At 41.5% G+C, this 23,971-nt stretch overlaps 2 protein-coding genes across 10 annotated transcripts; one reads left to right on the forward strand and one right to left on the reverse strand.

Annotated features, from left to right (window-relative positions):
• The first annotated feature begins 268 nt into the window (after nt 1–268).
• snx9b (sorting nexin 9b) lies at nt 269–16,463 on the forward strand. Of its 9 annotated transcripts, none has more exons than XM_069657339.1 (20): nt 269–547; nt 2,138–2,224; nt 4,167–4,241; nt 5,292–5,417; nt 5,996–6,073; nt 7,150–7,312; nt 8,544–8,579; nt 9,667–9,805; nt 10,402–10,489; nt 10,772–10,897; nt 11,130–11,247; nt 11,339–11,469; nt 11,630–11,733; nt 11,858–11,961; nt 12,115–12,192; nt 12,342–12,418; nt 13,190–13,279; nt 14,659–14,773; nt 14,863–14,954; nt 15,092–16,463. In XM_069657339.1, exons 1-20 carry the CDS (start codon nt 536–538, stop codon nt 15,137–15,139), a joined length of 1,887 nt encoding a protein of 628 aa, XP_069513440.1. In that variant the 5' UTR covers nt 269–535; the 3' UTR covers nt 15,140–16,463. The 9 variants fall into 9 exon arrangements, with proteins under 9 accessions (XP_069513440.1, XP_069513442.1, XP_069513445.1 ...); XM_069657341.1 differs by having other exon boundaries at nt 10,405–10,489; XM_069657344.1 differs by lacking the exon at nt 8,544–8,579 and having other exon boundaries at nt 270–547.
• Nucleotides 16,464–18,266: 1,803 nt separating this feature from the next.
• Nucleotides 18,267–23,217, reverse strand: LOC138585298 (angiopoietin-related protein 1). The gene is made up of 8 exons (XM_069657586.1): nt 23,062–23,217; nt 21,407–21,622; nt 20,248–20,367; nt 20,032–20,146; nt 19,781–19,918; nt 18,767–18,983; nt 18,487–18,682; nt 18,267–18,413 (listed from the first exon to the last, which is right to left on the reverse strand). The coding sequence occupies exons 1-8, from the start codon at nt 23,215–23,217 to the stop codon at nt 18,267–18,269; spliced, it is 1,305 nt and encodes a 434-aa protein (XP_069513687.1).
• Nucleotides 23,218–23,971: the final 754 nt, after the last annotated feature.

The raw sequence follows: 23,971 nt of genomic DNA on the forward strand, positions 1-23,971 counted from the left end.
TATAGCTGTTAGATACAATTTCATTTAGCAGACGCTTTTGTCCAAAACTATAAATATTAATTAAAGTATTTTATAAAAAAATATTTTTCGCAAGTATAGCCTCCAGTCTACTTTTCAATTTGTTTCTTTATTTTACATCAAGTGAACTGATTTCTAATATCATATTAATTTAACTCTTGCAAACGTTAGTCAGGTCTTGGAGGGCCATGTCTGAGTGAAACTACCTTTCCGGTTTCTCTCGGCGGTGCAGGTCACTCCCTCCGTGCTGACAGCAGCTCTCTACGCGGTGCAAACTTACAGCCGTACTGTAGTCGTCTGCTCCTTCCGCCTGTTTCCAAGTTTTTTGAGTTTTTAAGTGACAAAGTGATTTTACGAATGTGTTAAAGTCTTTGGAGCGGCTGCTGTACACCGGGAGGAATTACCGTGTTTTCTTCGCTTTGAGTTGAAAAGCAGCGGGGGGAAATGTCCAGCTGAGGACTGGAAACACTGAAAACTACAGGGCCTGTGTTTGTAATGATTGATCAATGCTTCGACAATGGCGCTAAAGGTAAGTCAGACCACTTTTCTAGGTTGTTTTTAACGTCAACCCGGGTGCATAACATTCCCCAGTTTCCCCTGACAGTTGTATCTTTTTTTGACGACTAATACGCGTTGCAGACTTGTAGAGGCAAAGGCAGTTACAGTTTCACAGCCACAATTTACTCGATAAGCTTCATATTAAGAGTCAAAAACATTTAAAAACTCTGATATAGAAGTGAGTAATGGGCGCTTAAAACACACATTTGCATGCAGTAAATGTGAAACGAATGTTTTTGCTGTACATGGAAAATGTGCCTCATTAAGACAGTGTCTTGTGACATTTTACTACCTTTCCAGTGCGGGTCATTTCTGCCTCTATGGAATGCTGGGAAATGTAGGCGTCTTAGGCGTGTGTGGGGCTTTTTGTCTATTCAATACGATATTGAGAGAGTGAAGATTGTTATTCATCATCATAGACTACGATGAGTAATCATGATTTGGCACAGCTAGTTTTTTCATCAATAATTCAGTTGTTGAAATTACCGAAAGTACTAATAGTGTTGCTGCCTTTGAGTATTATTGCTATTATAATAACGTGAAATTGGTGGATATGAGGTTGATTTTTTTAATTACAATTTTGCGTTTTACAATTATTGCTCTAATTTTGTAATGTATTTTTGGAGCTATCTGGCACTATAATTTCCTTCGGGATCTTATCTTACCTTATCTTATATAGTGAGCCAAGAGAAACTCTACCCCCTTTTCCACCAGCTTGCTAGTGTCAAACATCAAAGTGAAGTAACAACAAGTTAAGCATCTATTTGCCTAGAGGGGGGCATCAACAACAACATCTGTGCAAGTCACGTTATGCCATCAAGCAGGCATCAAAACAATACATAGTGCTTTCACTACATACAAATACTAAGTGAGCCAGGAGAGCTGCGGCCAGAAGCATTCAAGAGTTCCTGCTCCATCCCACTTCCTTGACTCCTGGGAGGTGGCAGGCTGACACTAAAAATAGACCTCTGTTCACGAACAAATGGCCTTGTAATCCATGTCATCGGCTAATGAACATGAGAGCTAGATAGTCAAACACAGTTAATAATATACTGGTTGGACATCGCAAGCTGAATTTCTTCTTTGTTTTTTTTGTTTAGATAAGAGCCAGCAATACAAGCAAATTTGGATAGTCATATTTATGAAAGTCAGCCTGAAAATTAGCCATGAAATGAACTGTGAAAGTCTTTTTCACTCTTAAATTTCTGTATTTTTTATCACACATATGTATGTTTGTTTGTCTGCGTGTCTGGGGGCCTAGGGGCAGGGCAGATTAGTGGATGTGGGTCAGTGTGAGAGAACCTGCAGGCTCCTGTATTAAACTGAACCAGGTAACTTGATGGTTCTGGCCTTGTTTTTGGTTGATGCTGGTGCCTAGTTAAGACTCAGCAGAATATGGCCTAGAAGAACTAGTTTGTCCTGTTTCACTGTGCCTTTTATTTCACTTAGATTAATGGGGTTGCTGTTGAATGTGTTGATACAAGTGCAGGTATAGGTTCAAACACAAGTGTTGATAAAACATGCAGCAAGTCTTATGGGTTTTTTTCTTGTTTGTGTCCAGGCACAAGTTTTATACGACTTCTCTGCTGAGCCTGGAAACAACGAGCTGACAGTGAAAGAAGGAGAGACGGTTACTATCACCAATCAGGTAAATCCTTACTACAACTCCTCTGTATTCCCTCTATTCCATCCAAATGTTCCTGTGACTAGTTCGGTACGTCGCTCTCGGAAACCAACAGTCCTGTAAAGGCCCAGCTCACGTGACAAACAAGTGCAGAGGAAGGAAGGACGAAAGTGAGGGAGCAAACATGATGTCATTATAGCACAGTCGCAACAGTTCAAAGGTCACTCACTGTGTGCTGACCTACATAGTTTTCTAATCAAAGTTGGTGTTAAGCCAATCAGGACCTCCTGTGTAAGGACAACAACAGAATGTACTTTTTCCTCGTTAAATAAACTGACCGTGGAGGAATTTGTCCTGCGAGCTTTGGCTGTGTTTACAGATACTTGGGTAACCTGGTTATTGTCAGCTCTTTGCTATAACGTGAACCTTTAAATGTTGGTGAAGTGCAGAAACAAATCCAGGGAAACAGTTACAGTAACAGGGAGAAACATGGTGTTCTCCACGTTTATGCACACATGCAGTCAAATGTACAGTATCAGTAAGTGTGGCTGTGGCAGCAGAGCAACCACACTTAAGGGGAATTTCTTTAAGCATTGTGGCTTTGCACCTTTATTATTGAAATGTGTGTGACCTTAAATGAAACTGAAACATACCAAGTCTATTGAGATTAGCTCCATGTTTGGGTAAGAAGACTCGTGTGCACAGCAATGTTTACGCCCTCATTTTACTGATGTTTTTGTTTTTTGGCTGCAGCATCATTTCAGAGAACTGCAGATTAATGTGATTTTTCCTAGAAGCCGGTTGTTTCTCACAACTACTTCCTGCTAGCCTTAGCCACTCTCCACCATTGATTCCGACATGTTTGTTTTCAGTCTCTCTCTTTACTTATTTTGTTCCTGATTACTTTTTGGTAGGGATGCACCGATTGAGAAAATCGGGGCCGATTTAAAACAACGATTTTGCCAATGCCAATGTTTTTTTCAATAACTGTAATTTTTGTCATTTTTAATGCCCTCGTCTGGATAAGGGGCCAAAATTTACTTTAATTTTAGAAAATTGAATTTATTCAGGCCTTCATCACACTCTTTGAGAAGGCATAAATTCAATCTTTCATATTCCCAAAACATCTTTTTATTTAAACTTCTTTCACGTAAAAATAATCTTTTAGAATCACCTGGTAATAGTACAAACATTTTTCAGTGCTTACATAGCCGAACAAAAATCTTTCTGAAAACATAAACACTTTTATGTCACAATTAAATTTACTGCACAATTAAAGCAGTTAAAGACATCGGCTACTGCCATGCGGCACATGCCACCTTATTTGCCGATGGACCGATGTCTGTCAACACAGCGGAAAACGTCCGATTCCGATGTTCGGTGCATCCCTAGTTTTTGGCCCTTTTTCATGCCTTTATTGAAAGGAGGTAGTGGATAGAGTCAGAAACAGGTTAAGAGAGATTAAAACCGTTTATTGTCACGCCGGTTATACAAGAACAGCTGTGTGAAATTCTTGTGCTGGGAGGCTCCAATGAAAAGGGTTAATATTAGATATAAGGCACATATCAATTATAATAAAATAAAATATATTAACTAAAAAATGGATGCAGTAATAAAACAAAATAAAAAATAAGGATATTTGAGAGATATGTAAATGTTTCTAAATATATATAATGTAGGCATAATATACACATTTAAGGCAGAGGTGGAAATATACATTCCCTGGTAGGTATTGCACATTCACAAGTGAGTATTGCACAAAAGGGGTTTAATTGCACTTGTGTGTGTAGAGGTTTTATTTATTTAAAATTCTTACGGACTGGTGGAAAAAGCCGGGGGAAGATACGCAGCGCGAGGGCCAAGGTTGGGAGTCGAACCTGGGCCGCCGCTCCGATGACTGAACCTCTGTTTGTGCGTTTAGCCGCTTAGCTAAACTGCCGCCCCTTCGGTTCTGTTGTTTTTTCAGCATATTGGAGGCGGCTGGATTGAAGCTCAGAACTCCAAAGGGGAAGTTGGACTGGTACCAGAGGACTACATCGAGGTAAGATAGATTTAACTGTGATGTTTGAATTCACCTCAGGTATCTCACATCCCTCACAGTATGTGACAAAGATTAACATCCAGAAAATTAAGCTGGAAAGAATCTGCTTTCATCTCTGAGGTCAAGACGCACAGTATGTTCTAAGTAAACAAAAGTACAAACAAATAATAATCTTTGCGCTCTCTCAGAGTCTCTATCAGTGAGATATTTGTCACTACAGACGAGGATTATGTTCCTGTGTAGACTGCAGCGGCGGTGCTGTCTCTAGCCTCAAACTAAAATCACAACAGGATGTGCCTCCTTCAGGGTTTTGCTGATTAGGGTGTTTATGTGTGTGCGTGTGTGTGTGTCCAGTTTGATCCAGTAGCTCTGACTTCATCATGCATGAGGATATGATTCACTCTGAAGACATTCACAAAGAGAAACAGAGATTAAAGTAAAGTCTGTTTAACAGTTGAGCCTCGCTCTCAACCACATTTGATGCAACATCTAACAAAGCAGTATCTGTGCGTGTACAAGAGAGAGGTTATTATTATCCGTCTGCTTTACTTAGCTAACAAGCTCATGTTGATTTGTGTGTTTGTGCGACCTTACACAACCTACCCAGCTGCAGCGACATTTTTTTTAATTTAATCCTGTTTCTGAGTCATTGAAACACTAATGACAATTGCACTGGTGGGTTATGTAATGTCTGATGAAAAACATCAGGGAACAGTCTGTTTCTCAAGAAACTGCTTTCTATGTCAGCGCACCCTAAGGGAAACTAAGAATAGAAAGAAGTTGAACCGCAAAAATAATCATAAGTTTGGTATCTGCGTATTTACAAGGAATAAAGGAGATTTAAATATGTAATTTTGTGTTTATCCAAGGTGGACAGACTGGTTTAAACTTTTAAAGTTACAGTTTGCAAAACCAGGCGATGTCAAGAAGACACGATCGCATTACCACAGAGGAATGCACCTTTAAAAGTCATTAAATCACACTTGAATGAATGTCTGAATTTGTTCTTCTGATGGCACCGGTGCCTGTTTTTTATCCTTTCGTTTTCAGTTCAGTCAGACATTTCCATCGTTCCCAGCTGCAGCACCTGCAGCACCTGCTCCAAGTTTAGGAAATGTCGCATCGCCAGATCTGTCCATCTTTGATGCCTACGCTCCCCCGTCTGCACCTGCACAGGTAATGCATGCACATGATAAAGCTATATGTATGTGTTAAATTAATTCTCGTATCAAATCCAAACCTGTTTTTTTGGCTGTTTGCTGACCTTAAGTAAGAGCAGTAAATTAGTGTGCAGCCTTAACTTCTCTAAATAGAAGGTGAAGCACCTCCTGTGGTCCAGTTCACCCACACAGAACTATTTGTGATGGTCCGATGTCGAAGAAAAAAGCAGAAGTGGCCCGATGACAGCTTTTTACTGACGTTCGTGCAGCATGTGTGAACCCCAGAGATGCAGAAGTGAGAGCAGCTGCTGTGGAAGCATATTCGTTGCCCGTGTGTCATTTCTAACTGTAAAATTGAACCAGGAGGAAATAAGTGCAGTGAAGTCTTTTTGTCCTGCGCAGGCAGGAAGTTCCACAACTATGAGCTGTACTGCTGGATCAGTAGAAATGTGGGCACAGGAAATGTGTCAGCCTTCATCCCTCAGCTCTCTCTCTGTACACACACACTTCTATATCCAGCATCACTTTAACCCTTCCCCTGCTGAGTGTTCACTGCTGGCGCTTTGTGATGATGTCACCTTTTTTCCTCTCAAGGTTGAAGCTGGGGGCTTAAGTCCCCCGCCGGACACCCCCGACACCCCAGTTTCCCCCTACCTTTCGTCCCCAGATGAGGTAACCGCCACTTGGGGGGGCGGTGGATGAGGCCAGTGGCATGAAATCGAGCCCTCCGCCCTCACCCGTTATCCTGAAGCCCCCCCTCCGCTCTGATTGGCAAATTCCCTCTCCTACTCCTACTGCCTGCAGAAAGCATGATCTCAGCCTCACTTTGAACTGCAGTGCACACACATCACACACACACATCACACACACACACACACACTCTCACATGTCACAAATCGACGCCCACACATGTATCTCAGTGGTATGAATCAACACCACAGTGAAACTTCACAGATCAGAAGTTCAGAGCCAACGATTCTCGTCCCTCACACTTAATGAAATAATCTCACAGACGAATCATCAGCACAGAACATGAAAATTGACTCCACATGATGAATCCTGCAAATACAACTGAAGATTATTAATTAAATGTTGACTGAATGTTACATAAAGTTCCTGTCAATGTATTTATGTGCAGGAAAATGCTGTTTTTCAAAGTGTTGTTCCTTGCTGCACTGCTGTGTTCACTCTTGACGATGCCATCACAGTCATTTTTATTGTGAAACTTCTCGTCTCGTGCAGAACTTTTCTTTGTGTCTGTTTGTATTAAGTTGCCCTGCAGCAGGTCTGTGTTAGCACTGATTAGCATTAGGTTAACTTCAACCCACAAAAGTCACATATACATTTTGTTGCATGCCGATGTCCATACGTTTTCAAAGTGTTGACACAGTCTGCACGTCTGCCTTGAAAGCATGGCATGCAGATGCACATCAAGCTTGTAACTATTGTATAAAACAAACGTGTGTGTATGGACTTAGTACTGTAGTGTTTAATCACGAGTGTGCACATTGTGAGCATGTGCCTTTTTTTAGATATGCACTATTTTGATATTTGTTGCTTCTGCATTTACAGTATTTAGTAGCACTAAGCAACTGCGACTGTAAGGCTGATGATCTTAAGATTTCCTGCTCATGTGTTGAAAAAAGCATGTTGTATTATGCGAGCTTCTCGTTGAATAGATTCCAAACTACACTCCACTCTTCTATGCTTCTTTCTTCCTCATTTCTTTCTCTATCTGTACCTTCCAGGCTAGTAACGGTAATGATCCCTGGACGGCGTGGAACACGGACCCCTCAGGAGGAGCCAACAACAACTGGGCGTCCAATCCGGAGGGCACCCAGACTGGGAAGGGTGCTGCAGACCCGTGGGGCTCAGTATCACAGGGCCACCCTCAGGCTTACCAGGGCCCAGGTAAGAACAGCTTTTCGGGGCGCTGGTTTAGCTCAGTCGGTAGAGCAGGTGCCCCATATACGGAGGCTACAGTCCTCTCTGCAGCGGCCGCAGGTTCGACTCCTGTCCTCGGCCCTTTGCTGCATATCATCCCCCCACTCTCTCTCCCCCATATTTCCTGTCTCTCCTCATCTGTCCTGTTAATTTAGCCAAAACAAATAAGAGCTTTCTAGCAACTATGATTAGCTCGTCACACACTGGTTCTTGTTGTCACTATCTTGCAAGACAGTTTAACTGTTTACTTTTTTAACTGTGATTGTGGGAGCAGATAGAATATATGGCTTCGGTTGGATGGGGTGTCCTGGAGTGCCAAAAATGACTGGTTAGCCCTCTGGAGGTGTTGCTTTCATCAAAAAGCTAAATAAAGCTAGCTTGTGTAACACCGCTATGCAACCCAGTTATTTGTATGACTTGTGAATTATGTTGGTCTTTCTGTTAGGATGCTCATTTTGAAACACAGACCCTATAACATTCACTGTTTAAAATAATACCCTCTATATAGTGTATATGTGAGGTTTTTGACCATAATCCGGCTCTCCAGGCATGTGGTCTTTGGAAAGTGGAAGACAATCCTGACTGTTTGAGAAGAGACATATTATCTGCGACTATGATAGGTGCCTTCAACGTAAGATTGAAATGCCCTAAATGTATAACATGTCCCCTATTTATAGCCTTGAAAACCTTTGATGCTCAACAGGAAGATTATTTAACACATGTTTTGTGTTGTGAAATGTAGGTCAGGTAGTTCTGGAAAATAATACTTAGCAGATGGGGTTTGCATCAGGGAGCAACATAACAAAAAATGTTCTTAATATTCAGGACAGAGTAAAGTGTTGTCGCTCTTGGCTTAAGCTGATATTAAGTGAAAGATATAGAAATCAAGTATATTGATCCTGTATGTTTTATCTATAAGCTTTTGGGAGTGATTGAGAAGTCTCTCTGCTCAGTAGTCTGTCTCTGGCCCGTCCGTCCACACAGATGCTCCAGCACGTGGACCGGACCATCAAGGCATGATTCTTGTTTTTTGCCGGAGTATGGAAAAGTTAACCTCATGCATGACTCAGAAGGACAGATCAGTGGACCTGCTTTTTAAATTCTCCTGTTGTTATTGTAAAAAGAGAACTGGGCGAATAAATGGCAATAAGAAGAAATAACAGACCTTTCCTTTCCCTCTCTCTCTCTCTTGCCAAAGATATCTACCCGTATCCTTACCTTATCGATTACACAGGTATCCCTGCATCGCCTGGGGGAAGCTCTTTCCTAATGTGTGTGTGCGTGTGGACTGGCTCATGAGGAGACTTTGCAACAAATAGTTTTGGGAAATTAATTCCAGCCTTAAAAGCATGTGTGTTGATACTTCAGTTTGTATATTGATATAACCCTGGCATTAACTTTATTGTGTTGTGTGGGAAAGTGCTGTTCGTGTGGCTAACCTCTGACATTTAGAAGGAGAGTAAATGGGTTTTGTTGCACATTTTGCACTTGTTTTTTGTGTGAAATCAGAATGTTAAAGCATCGACATTGCTCTGACTTCTGTTGTAGTTTAGTGTTAACTGATAAGTTTCAATTACAAAGACAGAGAGCTCACGTGAGAGGCAAAGGTTTTAAGCTTTGTTAATTAGCTTGTTAGTTAGCTTGTTAGTGTAACTGTAATGCCTTTTCAGACAGATTTTTAACTCTACCTTTAGACAGCGTGCAAGAAGAACCAAGCTGGCGAACTCAGATGGTAGTTGTTGCTCTGCTTAGCTAGGCTAGCAATCGTTTAGCAGGACTGTTAGCTTAGCCACTGTTAGCCTTTTTTTGTTTCTCCACCCATGAATTATTAGGATTTAGCTTATTCTCTCTTTTAGTGTCAAACTAATAACTGAATTTCTACAATATTAGATCTTTAAAATAGACTTGACGATAACAGGAACAGGGTACAAACTATAGTAGTTAAATTTAGCTTTAGCTTAGGCTAGCTGTGGCTGTTTTACCCGCTAGCTTAACTAACGTTGTGTTTTGTAGTTTAGCTAACTTTACAGGCTGTTTTATCTGAAATTGTATTTGTTTCTATGGGATAGTAATACTTTATATAGTCAAACAAATGTCAGAAATGTGACTTATTTATTTATTATTTCCTATTTTGCCTGGTTTGTGTGTGTGCTGGTTTGTTAGCTTCTGTGTATCAGTTAGTCGCTCCCAGCAGCTGTGAATTTTAGTCTCACGGTCGGCTTCTTGTACATTTACAGATTGTACAAAAGGTTCTCCGACATATGTTATATACTGTGTGCGAGTGTGTGCGTTCTAAAAAAAACAACGCTTCATGCCCTCAGGAGCAGAGGATGATGAGTGGGACGATGAGTGGGACGACATGAAGTCTACTGGAGGTTACGCTGAGTCAGAATCTGGAGACAGCGGAGCGATACAGAGAGGAGGAGCTCATGGCTCTTCAATGAAAATCTCCCTCAACAAGTAAGACTTAATAAGTAGTAAGGAAGTCATAGAATGAGTTTCACTGAATTATGAAGCAGCAGTATTGATGCTCCTTTAATCTCTGAAATTTGCAAACATTTGGATCAAAACATACTTTAAAGCTACTGCAGAGCAAACTGCATATTTTTAAAGTAAAATAACACTGCTTATATTACTGCTACTGCTTTAAGTAGCAGAAACATTCCTGTTAAAACCGCAAAGACTGAAATGCTGCATATTGTAGCGTACCTATGACTGAAGGAGCCCTGTGGAGATTTTCTGTACACAAACAAAGGTTTGTAGGTTCGTAGCAGTCTTCCTCCTCCCTGTATTTGTTGGATCATTGCTGCATAACTTGGCATGTTGCCACCACCTCTAGATCAGTGTGAATAGTGTGAAATTGTTGGCAGGAACGTGTATTGCATCACCAGTGTGCATGATTTAATCAAAACAGGCGCTCGTTATATGAAAACACTTTTCGAAAGGGCTACTAGATTAAAAAAACCTCCAGGACCACAGGAAGCTGTCTTAAGCTCCATCATAAAGTGGTGAAAGAGTTAAAGTGAGCGATCGTGACTTTTCACTCTCTCTTTGAGCAGGTTTCCTGGGTTCTCCAAGTCCGGTCCTGAGCTCTACCTCCTGTGCAAGCAGCTCACCAAGGGCAAAGAAAAGCTGCCAATCTATGTGAGTGAGCTCAAAATATCCTTAACTGTTGTTTGCTTTATATCATGATGTGGTTTTACTTGTTATATCAGTAATTTAAACTCCCTATGTGATCTAAGAACAATATGATGTATCATAATGCAAAAACAGATCATCTCAGTTGTAGATGTTATACTTCCTACAGTATATAAAGTAATTTTACAGCATGATTATTTTATATTTATGGTTTACCACTTTGAAAGTTGTGTTTGTATGCCATAAAATACACAGTAGCAGGTTTCTAAAGTGATGTTTTCTGCTTAGATGGGAGAAGTTGGTCCTGTGTGGTCTTACCCTGACAGTCAGCTCGACTGCGTGGTGGCTGATCCCAAGAAAGGCTCAAAGATGTACGGCCTCAAGAGCTACATCGAGTACCAAATCACACCAAGCGTGAGTCCCAAGTAGCATTTTCAAGGCACCTTTTTTAGTTTTAATCTGGGATTAAACTAAACTTGATAAAGTTAACCATCTAAAAATATAATCCGTAAATGTTTTGCTTGTTAGCACTAAAGGAACTGTAGGCCGAATCACATCATTATCATGTGTCAATTGACGAAAAAGAGCTACATCGAACATATTTTCTGGAGATATTCAGTAAATTAAATATGTTATTGGTTTACAGACCACAAACCGACCAGTCAATCACAGATACAAGCACTTTGATTGGCTCTACGAGAGGCTGCTAGACAAATTCGGGTCAGCCATCCCCATCCCCTCTTTACCGGACAAGCAGGTGACGGGTAAGCTCTCGACTTCAATAAATGTACCACACGGAAAAGATAAACGTCACTGAAGACCACATGAAAATGCTTTTTTTCTTTGCATACTCAGGCCGATTTGAGGAAGAGTTTATAAAGATGCGTATGGAGCGGTTGCAGGGCTGGATGAGCCGGATGTGCAGGCACCCGATTGTTTCCAGCAGCGAAGTTTTCCAGATTTTCCTCACCTACAAGGATGAGAAGGTTTGCTAATCCTCCTCCACTTCTTCTCCCTTTGAGCTTTTGAATCATCTTTTTAGTTTGTCTTTCACCAGCTGTATGTAGTAGACCTTTTATTAAAGACTGAACAACAGAAACCTTTTTGATTATTGCTTAAATAAAATGAGTAATTTGTTGGTTACAGGACTGGAAGATGGGGAAGAGAAAAGCAGAGAAGGACGAGACGGTTGGAGTGATGATTTTCTCCACAATAGAGCCTGAAGCTGCAGACCTGGATGCTGTGGAAGTGTGAGTTTTGATCAAACATTACTCTTAACCACTGCAAATACACTGTCTTTAAACCTGCTGATGATTAACTGTGTGACTGTATCGTCAGCTGATGTCTATTTATGTATGTAAAATGTGCCCACAGGGAACAGAAATGCGAGCAGTTCAGCAAGTTTACCAAAGCCATGGATGACGGGGTGAAGGAGATCCTGACGGTGGGCAACGAGCACTGGAAGAGATGTACAGGCCGTACGTACACACTGCACTAAATGTTTCGGCACACACAAGCCACACCTTCACTTTGTGCTGTAATTACTGTTTACATTATATAATGGTCCATTATGTTGAGTATTTTGTCAACTAAAGTGTGTGTGTTCATGTTTAATTTCTTCCCCTCCACAGCTTTGCCAAAGGAGTACCAGAGAATCGGCAAAGCTTTCCAGAACCTCTCGTCTGTTTTCACCAGCAGTGGATACCAAGGTACAACAATGTGTCTTTGCTGTCTTTGTTAACACCTTTAAAATGTAGATGGAGTCATTCCCTATGTGTGTCTGTTTTGAAACAAGTTAGCACACAGGTGCTGTTAAGCAACTCAGCTGTGACACGTTTTAACCCCTTCTTTGCTGCAGGCGAGTCAATGCTGACTGATGCCATGACAGCAGCGGGAAAGACGTACGAGGAGATAGCTCAGATGGTTGCAGAGCAGGTATGTGCTGTACCTTCAACACAGCTCCTTGCTTGGGCGTTAGATATTCTTCACTTGAATTTCCTTAAAGTGCTCGACAGTGGAGCTGATTGTTTTGCGTTCTCACAATAATCACAGCATCTCACAACGTCAGTGAACATTTCCTGCTTGCAGTCAGTGTTTACGTCCTGGTTCTGGCATTTGTAATGACCCCTTTAACACAGCGTCCTGCGCGTGAAGTCTGTATCAGGAAGAAGCCACAGGGAAACATATCTGTAGTATTTCCTGAATCACGTTAAACCTGCTGTTTAAATGTGGCGTTTCTGGTCATTCTGTGTGCTCTGATCAGTGTGATGTGAAGTAATAAAATCATACTTAGGCCTTCTTTGATGTCCCAGCAGCTTCCAGAGGGAGGATTGTTCTGGTAAGCGTGTGCTGCTGCAGACACTTTTCCTCTGTGCTCCTCTAGTCTTTAGTTTAGCTATACCTGTGATGGTTGTGGTCTCTGATGGCAATGCAATGTATATCTTGCATTAACCCATAGAGGCCACACACACCTTTCCATCAAGTGCTACAGCAGCTCGCCCAGCTCGATGCTCCTCAGTCTCCTCATGAAAATGTTACTTGAATCTCCCTTATTTAAAGTTTGTTGTGTTTCCCCTGTGATGTATAGTTTCCACGTGTTCTTTCCTGTCACTTTCGACCTGTGTGTTATTTCCTGTTTTGGATTTATCTTTGTTCCAATTTTAGGTTACATGTATCTCTTTTTTTGTCTCTGCCATCTGTTTTCAGCCCAGGAAAGACCTCCATTTCCTCATGGAGACCAACAATGAATATAAAGGTCTGCTTGGATGCTTCCCGGACACCATTGGAGTCCATAAGGTACGTCAGGAAACACTTACACAAAGGTTTATCAAAAAAACAAATGTAATGGGATGTCTGTTTTGTTTACACCATCAAGATGTTCTTTGTTCAAACTTAGATATAAGTCATAACCTTAAAGATATAATCTCTAAGATTGTCATTTAAATAAATGTCTGTTAAGTCTCTATCTATCACCGTATGAGGTAACACAATAATGATTGAGCCTATGGCCCACTGATGAAAGCCTTTGCATTTGCAGTATATAGTATTATTACAGACTGGGTGTCTGTGGAGACATTTGCAGAAAAAATCACAAGCGGCGCCCAGTTAGTGACGTGTTTTCCATCAGCCAGCAGTGGTTGGTCTGCCAGAGAGGGTAGGTGGAGCTAAGTGGCTGCTCTTCTGGTCTCTGCAAGCGTTGCGTTTAAACAGTAATCTACTATGGCTGAACAAACACAGAAAAACTCGATGACTACAGATACAACTTCAACAATAAGTGAAAAGTCTGTGCCATCTGTCCCGCCCTCGGCTCTGTGCCACGTGTCATCACCCACTCTCATCTCCTGCTTCTAACACTATCCACTGAACTTTCTCAATAAAGGCATGAAAGGCCAAAAAAATAATCTTAAAAATAAATAAATAAATAAGTGAAAATTTAAAGACAAAGAACAAATTCGACGCTCAGATGAAGGCAAACTGTCTAAAAAGGAAAGCGTCCGTCAGCGAGGAAAATCAAGAGTTACAACCGTAACAAAGGGACCGTGGACGTCACACATGCAACACTGTCTGGATATCTGGGAAGTGTGCTCCCGCAATTACCGTTTATTGCCATAGGTGGCGCCAAAGAGAACGAAACTGAGATCTTCCAGATTACAACTATTTAAAAATTAAATTAACATATGATAATCTATTAGCTATGGTCAGACAACAGCTAATACTAGCATTCTGCCACTTCCTAGCTAATATCACTGTTAGCTAGGAAGTGGCTAAAAGCTAAAATTACTTTTAAGTAGTGTTACAATGAACAAAGGAAAGGTGTAAGTTTCTATCTAATGCAATATTACACTGTGATTTACTGAAAACAAGCGCTAAGCTAAGAATTATAACTTTCAAATATGTTGTTTTCCTTGGAAATATGGTTAAATGCGACTCATGATTTTCTCTGATAATTGTCAGTTGCTCATTAATTGCAAGATGTTATTGTAAGTATTGTCATATACCCTTAATTTATACGACTTTGAACAGAGTAGTACAACATAATAAAAGCATTTTAGCTTCCCACCCTGAGCGTCACCTCAGAGGAAAATGGCCGCCTTGTGAATGTGGCCTAGAAGAGATAAAAGGTATTGAACATGACAGCTTTAGTCTTTTAAGATATCATGTTTTATTTCCTGCAGGCGGCCATAGACAAGGTGAAGGAGGGCGACAAGCTGGTGGCCGCCAGTAAAATCACCCACCAGGACAAAGTCACCATGGCTAAACGACTTAGCACCATGTCTTACTCATTACAAGGTAACGCACTCAATCAGAAACATGTAGGTGTTTGTGTTTATGGAAACATGATATCTGACTCAAGTTGTTTCCCCTCTTGTTTCCCACAGCTGAGATGAACCACTTCCATAACAACCGTATCTATGACTACAACAGGGTCATGCAGCTGTACCTGGAAGAGCAAGTCAAGTTTTACGAGACGGTAAGGGGCTTTTTTTATCGCCCATCTCTCACGGTTAATTGGAGCGTGTCACAATCTGTCCTTTATGTTACCTGGGCAGCATCATTGTGCTCGGATACTTAACGACCTCCCGCTGCTTTTTGTGTTTCCATGTACAGATCGCTGAAAAACTGAGACAAGCACACAGCCAGTTCACTACCATGTGAAACAAACAGTCCTCGGTCTCTCACTACAAGACAAGAAGAGTGAAACCAGCGCGACATCCAAAATACTTTGCTTCTTCTGCGTTGTTTCCTCTCTTCAATTTAAATTTCACTTCTCTCTTTCTCTTGCTTTTACCTCATCTCTTCCTCTACTGCTCATGTTGTCCGTTGCTCTCAGACGTATATGGACGAAGAGAGAAGAAGGCTTTTTTTCTTCTGGAGCAGCAATGATAGCAGAGCAATGCACACTATTTACACACACTTATTCATCTGGCAAATATCCGCAGCTTGTGACAGAGGAAGTAAACATCCAGGTCCAAGTAAAACCCTGGAGTTACTATTGTGGGATGCAAACTAGTTGCAAACCGTTATAATGCAAACATGCATGTGCTTGCGTTATTTCTTAACATTTTAGCAGTCTTTCTCCACGTTAAAAATAAAGGTAAAGGAAAGGATTTACACGTGGCAAACTGTTGTCTGCACCTTGAAGTAGTGACGAACTGACACCGAAAACCAAAGCCATCCTCCCCTCCGTCAGTGAGTTGGATTCCTGAATGCGAAACACAGCTTAACTGCCTCTTTTTGAAGGCTTATTTTGGCCTCTTTAGTAGCACTGTTAACATTGCGGGAGTCCTAACATGCTCCAGAAGTAGTCCTTGAAGAGATAACAAAGGCAGAGCGCTTGTTCTCTGTATGTCCACTGCTTCCACCCCTTTCATCCTGCACTTCCTCAAAAGCTAACAGGAAACTCCACCTTCTTCCCGTCTTGCCTGCGTGCCTTATCCCTTTAAGAAAAGGAAAAAATGGTTGACTTTAGTCGTGCCACCCACACTTAGCCTGCGTATCATGACACTGCGGTTTACATTTGAGGAGAGAAAATGTGGGATCTAGATGCTCAAGTCCTTTTAAATGTTGGTAAAGTGATACCTCCCTGCAGGTGTTGCCAAATATGATTTCTCTCTCCTGGTTCTCCTGAAGAATATTTGTCCTTGTTTTGACCAGATGATGGTGTTTTATATGAAGGTGTTGCAGCAATGTTAAATGTAAGGAGAGTTCAGGGCGGAGACATGGATTATGTCCCGTATGCAGTTTTGCTTTTCACTGCCCACCTTTCAATCAGTCTCTAATCTTGTACACTTTTTGTTTTCTTATCACTTGATACATGAAAAATATACATTTATATATATATATATTCTATCTGACCTATCAGGTGCTTCTTGTCACTGAGATACTATTTTATGTATAGAAGTATTTGCAATACAGTGTAACTCGAAGAGGAGCAGAAATTCTGTTTGATTTATTAAACAATGATTTGTACTCATTGGGACTTGATGTATTTCTTTCTTTGTGTGTTTGAAAGGCACTACTACGCACTCTCTGACTCGCTCACAGTGCAGCCCTTATTCGCCTCGGCAGGCCCTTGCGTAGAGATGGACAGGAATGAGAATGAGTCGGCAGCCTGTGCGAAGGGTCAAAGAGTGTGTTTGTGGAGGAAGTGAAAGAGCCCTTTTACCGCACGTTCAGCTCGCGCTCCAATCAGGTGCAGCTGGACGCGTTGGCACATAAAGTAGCCAGTCAAGAAGATTTTATACACTGGACAAAACATGCATTATCTTTTTCTTTGCAGTTATTATTGAGTGTATGTTTTCTGGTGACAACATCAATCTTTTACTATGAAAATACGCTATCACTCAGCCTAAAATACTTTGCACAGCATTGATTATTTTATTTCCTGGTTGTGTAAGAGTTTAAAGGTAAGTGGGTTTTTAAATCTGCAGCTTTTTGCTGTATCATTTGGCCTGTAAACTTTCCCTCCTCACATCACATGCCTGCTATAATGACACAAGCTTGCCAACAGGCTAAAGGTCTTTGGAAACCCACGTGTGAAGTAATTTGAATGTAAGTAACACCCTGGATGCCACAGTTAAGTATGCTATAAGATAAGAGACACACATTTTTTCACCCCTTTCAGTCGCCTGTTTTATAAAACAGTATCCTTTGTGTCACATTTTGCAAATACAGTATTCTGTAATGTTTATTATACAGACCATACAGTATGTTTGTACACACAGTCCTCTCTGCCTGACTCTAGATGGGAGACAGTAACTCAAATGAAAGGGGGTCGGGTTACTATACATGATAAATTCGGTTTTCTTATGTCTTGAATTGGCTGCGTAATAGTATTAAATGGGTTATAGTTTTAAATCTCTTTTATTACAATAAACATTATACAAATGATTAAATTGTTACTTGGCTGAAATTCAAAACAATATTAGAGTAATCATAAATCTGCAATAAGCACAAACCTGTGCAGCATATTGAATAAATAGGCAATAAACACCATAATCTGTATGAGAAACTGTGACTCCTCCAACAACACATCATACACATATACTGGGTTTTTTTTGGCTTGGTTTCTAATTGTGCCTTAAAGAGGGAGGATTATGCTGTTTCACATTTTACATATATATATGTTTCAATGTTGGATGTCCAAACTAAACGTGGGTGAAGTTTCAAATCTGTAGGTAAAAGTATGTTGGAGTAATCCCCAGGCTTCTCAGCTCCGTCTGCAGACTGCTGTGAATGCCAGGTTTCCCTTTTTTTTTTTCAAAAGCAGGCTTCGGAGAGCCGGCCAATCAGAAGAAAGCAGGCTTGTTGGGGCGGGGTTTCTTAAAGGGACAGAGTTGAGTGAGTCGTTTCAGACAGAGGTTGTATGAGGGCCTGCACAGAGCACCAGTGTGAGAAAAATTGAGTTTTTAAACTGTAAATTATGCTAAGCTACTCCACAGGTATCACATAGTGAAATATGAAATTAGCATAATACCCCCCCTTTAAGTGTTTAGTATGAAGCTGAAGGTACAAAATAGAAGTATAAAATCAGGAAGAACTTACTTCCCATGTTTCTATTAAAAATAACCCATCTCCCAAAAACGAAATCTGCAGTAAAAAGTGTCTTTCAAAAATATTATGTAGAAAATTTGTTAGCAGTGACGTACTCGACATTCACTTCCACTGTCTTATAAAAGATCACTGGACGACATCACCACCTCAGCGTCCCAGTGAGATGCCCAAATGATCCCTATGTCTGTTATTGTTCTTGTGTCCTCACTGGGGTCATTATGGCAGCGGGTCAGGGTGACAAACGGGCCCGGAAGCTGCGTGGCCGGATCATCATGCTGACTTTGCGGAGGGAGTAATAGTCAGAGTCCTTCCAAGAGTACCAAACAATCCCATCAGGACCCAGCGGCCCCCGGTTCCTTGGGGTGTAATGGCCTCCCTGCAGGATGAGGAAGTTGTTAACACTGACATGACTTTAAAAGAACTTGCGTGGATTTTCTGTTCTCACTTACTCTGTAATAGACACCATTAAGGTTGGCGTAGAAGCACTGGTTGTACCACCAGCCACCGTGGGAGATCTCAGCGCAGATGTTCCCACTGTCCGGAGTGCTGAAGCCCTGCTTGTCGTGGTACCAGCTGAAAGAGTCCTGCGCTGTCCCACTGAAGCCTGACACATGGAGACGATACTGATGCTCCTCATCCTCCACGCTGCGCACACATAAAGAGACAATAAGAAAGAGAAAATAATGCAAGAGATACAGACGGTTGACATGTTTTTTACCTGTCTCTTACCTGAAACTCTGGTAGATAGCATGTTTGTGCTTGTTGGTCCAGTCCTCCAGGTCGATGCGGAGGGTGTAGTCTCCCTGCGTGCTCAGGTCGTGTATGTGGTCATTCCCCAGCCAGAACTCCGACTGCAGGTCACCAAAACCGTCCCTGTAGTCCCTCCAGCTGCGGTCAAAGCTCACTGAGCCGTCAAAGCGTCGCTGGATCACAGTCCAGCCCCCACCTGAGGCAAAAACAGGCATCAAACTGGAAGGGTCAGCATATGCCATGCCTTACAGGTTATTATACGTGTTACAATATGATACAATAAAGTGTATTGTACTGTATCGAACTGTTTTATATCGTGCCGTATTGTATCTCATTATTCGGTCATATCGTACCAAACTGTATTGTATTGTATGTCATCCGATCGTGTTGGATCATATTGTATCTATTATGGTAATATTATATCGTGTTGTATCATATCGTATTGTATCTTATCCAGTCATATCGTATCATATCATACCGTATTGTATTGTATCTCATCCGATCGTGTCATTTCCTGTTGTATCGTATTGTATCTCATTCAGTCGTGTCGTATTGTATTGTATCTCCTCCGGTCGTAATGATCATATTGTATTGCATCTCATCCGGATGTATCGTATCATATTGTATCATATTGTATTTCATCTCATCCAGTCGTGTCGCATTGTATCTTATCGTATCTCATCCGGTCATATCATATTTTATCATATTGTACGATATTGTATAGTATCTCATACGGGCTTATTGTATAGTATTGTAGTGTACCTTATTGCATTGTAAAGTTTTGTATCGAATTGTAATGTATCGTGTATTGTATGGAATCGTTACCAGCTGAAGGAGGTTTACAGGGCAACTGCACAGCAAACCTTGTGTGTCCTGCTCAGCTCAGAAGCAGAACAAGTGTGTGTATACATGAACTGAAACTCTGGAAATCTAGCTGGACTCCAGACAGAGCTAAACCAACTTTCTACCTTTGTGTGATTGTATAAGACTCACCCTCTGTGTCCATATCACAGTAGACCTCCACAGGCATGCCGGCCATTGATGGCACCACTGTGTAGAGACCTGACCTCCTCACTCCATTGTAATAGATGGAAGCACAGTCTAAGGGACAGTTCCTCACATGGTGGAGCTCTGAGGGAAGAGGCCCAGAAGACAGGATTGAGAGGACGTAAGTGGGAGTTTGGCACCCTCTGCTGGGGGATTATTGTATGTGACGTGTAGGTGTTATTTCTGTGAGTGGGTACCTGGGTGCAGAGCTTCTTGAGCATTCATCAGTGGGTTAGGTCGGACAATGTTGATCATGCAACCTGGGCTTCTTTTCACTCTATCCACCAGATGTGTCAGATTTTGGAGCTGGTTCTAAACAGAAATTCAAAAACCATCCAGTGCACATAGTTTTTTTTGTCCTTCAGAAATTCTTGCAAAAGAAACGCTGAAGTGAATTATGATCAATTTCCTACCTGGAGGTTCAGGATGAGTGTGCCCTGTAGATGCAGCAGGGTGGTGGCTTCAGCATAGTGAATCTCCAGCTCATGAAAACGCTGCTCCAAGGAGGTATTCAGGTGGTTCCTCTCTTCACTCTGACACCAGACATATAAGAACCCAATCACACATACACACATATAAAAACATGGACAATGACTGAAATCTATGTAAGAATACATGTTAAACATGTTTCCTTACAACTTCTCATACCGGCATCTGCAGTTTCTCAGATATAACTTAGAGGTTCCCCATTAACAAATCTCACACACACTTGCCCCGTCCTTAAGGACACTAATGGTGAGGATGGATCCACTTTGGGAAGCTCAAGTGTTACATACTACAGAATTCATCTAGTCTATCTCTCTGCGCACATTAAAACTATAACATGCAACATCTTTGGCCAAAAAGAACAAGCCCTTTCTTAAAAAACCAGAACCTTCAGTTTGTTTTCTCCTCCTAGTGCAGGACACTGAGGATAACACTAACTCCCATTAACACACAAACCCTGGAGCTGCTCTCTGCTCTTAGGTGCAACACCTTCCCGACAGCCACCTTTGGTCCAGCTGGGTGTAGCTTGTATGTAGGCTCACCGCTTGAGACGCATGAGGCGACACGTGGAGGAGAAGCAGGCTAATCCTGTTAGCGGCTGAGGTCAAGGACATGTTGGGGGGAAGCCAGCTTGATGACCAGGCATGACGTTACACTGCAGAACTGTGCTCAACTAATGGAATGTGTTTCCCGTATTAAAACACGTCAGAGTGCCAAGTGTGCTCCCAAAATGCAAACAGGAAGTCAGAGCATATAGAGAGAAATTTTAGGAGCATTTCCTTACTGAAATCAAACCATGTTCAAGACTTTTTTTGGTTTAAAGACATACACATTTTGTCAAATGAGGAGGAAATATTTTAAAAAGTAAGTATTTTTCGAAAAGTCTGGCTCTGAAAAGTTATATTTAACACTACAGACACAAAAAAAAGATTATTGTTACTCTCCAAGTGAGCACAAAAAGTGGCTGGTGTTACATGTCAGGTCAGTTCAACATCCAGTGAGCTCTAAAACAAGCACTCAAAGCAGTTGAAAGGATTGTTGCTGAAAGTTGACCCAGGTCCGCTAAGTCGATATGTAAAGTCTCACCTGCAGCTCGAGGACTTTGATGCGGTGCCGGTGGTTCCTCAGCTCCTCCTGCAGCTCCGAGATGGTCTCCTTCAGCGCCACGATCTGCTGTTTCCTCTCCTCGTTCTCATTCAGCCAGTAGGAAACCTCGTCCGTGCAGCGAAACATATCGGGGCACTTCTGCTCGTCCAGCTGGGGCAGCGTGGCCACGAGGCGACACATCCCGTCCTCCATCACCTGCGAGGATGGAGGAGTTTTCAGGAAGAACTTGTAGAACAAAGTTTACTGCAGCACTTTTTCCTTCAATGTCATGCTTTAACATAAGCAGCCACAAGTTGACCTTAACTTTTTACATAATATATAGAGGGGACTTTTGCAGGTCAAAAACTTAATTTTGCACCTCAATTAGTGAAGGTATAATCCGTTAATTGATGAATACTGCATGTACTAATTAAGCCGCAAGACGGCAGGGCCAGCAATCAAACTTTAACATTTATGTGCCCCACAGGATGAACCTGACTTTTCCTCAAGCACCGCCATTATGCTTCAGTATTTAAGGAGCTTCTTTTTTACTTCAGATACAATTAGGATTGTGCCTTATGACAGTTTTTACCTGGATACATTTCTCAGTCATTAGGGATTTTGACGTACTGTTTGTAGCGTTTGAGCTATCTCTTTGAAATTCAATTCAAATCTAAAAAGAGGCTGTATTTCATTGAAGTAACTTAATTTTTTATAGCATTTAATTCACTGGATTGATGAAAAAACCCTTTCTCCTGTCCTTTTATTTTATCCATGAGCTGTTTTTTAAATGTAGTTTTAAAAAAAAAATTAAACGGCATATACCATGACAAATGTTTTTATCACCACCCTTAATTAACGATCTTTGCATGAAAGCTTCTTGTTGATGGCGCGTATACAACACAGCTATAGACATCATTCTGTGCTCCAGCTGATGGTCAGTCTTCATCATTCTTGACGTTTGATATTTCTACAAAACTACTTGATTCATGACAAAATATACTCAAACTGAGCAACCTGCTCTTAGCTGTTTGTGCAGTTTCTTTTCACACTTTAACACATCTAAAATGTCCCTAAAAGATTGCTGTATGTCCTGTGCATTTTTGTATGGTATTGCACTTAAAGGCCTGAAATGAATTTATTAAGTAGGCCTACAGTACTTATACAGACAGATATTATTTCCATTTAATCGACTTTACTAATATACTACTTGTACTTTTCAGCCCACAGCTTGTATTTAATACCTAAATTTAAGTTATAACTTCAAAGATGAAGAGTTGAAACCTTACTCTGATTTTAATTACGGTATAATGGAACGTAATGTATTAATGTCACCAAGTTCAAGGCCCAAAGAGGTATACGTGAGTATCCAGTATTTCACAATAAAAGCGTTAGAGAAAGGTCCGTAATATAAATACAGACTTGTAAAGAAGAACTTACTCTTATATATTGCTGCTAAAACATCTGTACTTTGACCAGTACTTTTGCACAACACAATTTCTACTACTGCTGTGCGGCACATCTAACCATGTATTGTTCAGCACTCAGATGCAGCAGGAAATAAAACACTCTGATTCCTGCAGAGGTGAGATGCTATTTCACACCGCTGACACATCTCTGATAAACACTTTGGTTTGTATTCAGGGTGTGATTACCTGGTTAGTGTACTCCCCACACTGCGCTCCCCCACCATTACGCTGAGTGGTCGTGTTCAAGCTGTCGGCTTTGGCCTCTGGAAGCAACACGATGAGGAAACAGAGAGCAGAGCACACGCTCCAGCCAGAAGAGCTGATAAAGGACAGTAGAGACATTGCTGCTGCCCGGTTAGTGTGTTCCTGCTGTGTCAGTGAGAGAGGGGCAGGGACACGGCAGTGTGTGCTTCACCTTGTGAGGCTCTGCTGGTTCTCCCTGCACGGAGCAAAAAGAGACACTTTGTAGCACACACTGTCACCTTCTTTCTCTGTTAACGGCCTGTTAGTCAATATTTAGGAGGTGAGATGAATCAGGAGGAAGGTGATGGCCTCAGTCTATCACATTACTGTAGTTTGCCCTCAGGTAACTGTATAAACACTCACAAACACAAGCGTGCCCATGTCAGCTGCTCTTGGCTTGAGATTTTAACTTTAACTAAGCTTAATTAAGAGGAAGCAAACGGCCTTCATGTTTCCTAACTTTCTAACTTTCACTAAGTGACATAAAACATGCGCAACAAACACGACAAATTGCAGCAAATCGTTTTTTTTGTTAATTATTTGAAATTCAAATGTGAACTGTGCTCCTGCTGCACATGTAGACACGTTGTTTTACTCACCCCGGTTACTGACCACCTTCTGCCCCGCTCCCGGCCCATTCCAGGCCGAGGGGCTCTCTCCATTTTCCTCTTCTCCTGCTCTTCCTGTTTCGTTTTCTCTTTCAGTCTGTGTGCCTCATGGTCACTCTTTGCTTCGCTGTCCCTCTCAGCGCAGACATCTTAGTCCCATAATCCACCTGTAAGAGGATTCACAACAACTGACGGATGGAGGGAGGCACACCAATAGGGAGGCAATAATGAAATTATTGGGGAAA

This window comes from Semicossyphus pulcher, unplaced genomic scaffold (assembly GCF_022749685.1).
Source record: "Semicossyphus pulcher isolate SPU_LCO1_2020_fin unplaced genomic scaffold, fSemPul1.0.p SCAF_11, whole genome shotgun sequence".
Taxonomy (NCBI): Eukaryota; Metazoa; Chordata; class Actinopteri; order Labriformes; family Labridae; genus Semicossyphus; species Semicossyphus pulcher.

Excerpts from the sequence above, each read along its gene's own strand:
- snx9b (XM_069657337.1), top strand. The coding sequence starts at position 5,672 with ATGTGTGAACCCCAGAGATGCAGAAGTGAGAGCAGCTGCTGTGGAAGC. Across the intron at positions 8,580-9,666 it reads TTACCTTATCGATTACACAG|GAGCAGAGGATGATGAGTGG; the intron begins GTATCCCTGCAT and ends TCATGCCCTCAG. Across the intron at positions 11,248-11,338 it reads ACCGGACAAGCAGGTGACGG|GCCGATTTGAGGAAGAGTTT; the intron begins GTAAGCTCTCGA and ends TTGCATACTCAG.
- LOC138585298 (XM_069657586.1), bottom strand. The coding sequence starts at position 23,217 with ATGTCTCTACTGTCCTTTATCAGCTCTTCTGGCTGGAGCGTGTGCTCT. Across the intron at positions 20,368-21,406 it reads TCAAAGTCCTCGAGCTGCAG|AGTGAAGAGAGGAACCACCT; the intron begins GTGAGACTTTAC and ends GTCTGGTGTCAG. Across the intron at positions 18,683-18,766 it reads GCTATCTACCAGAGTTTCAG|CGTGGAGGATGAGGAGCATC; the intron begins GTAAGAGACAGG and ends ATGTGTGCGCAG.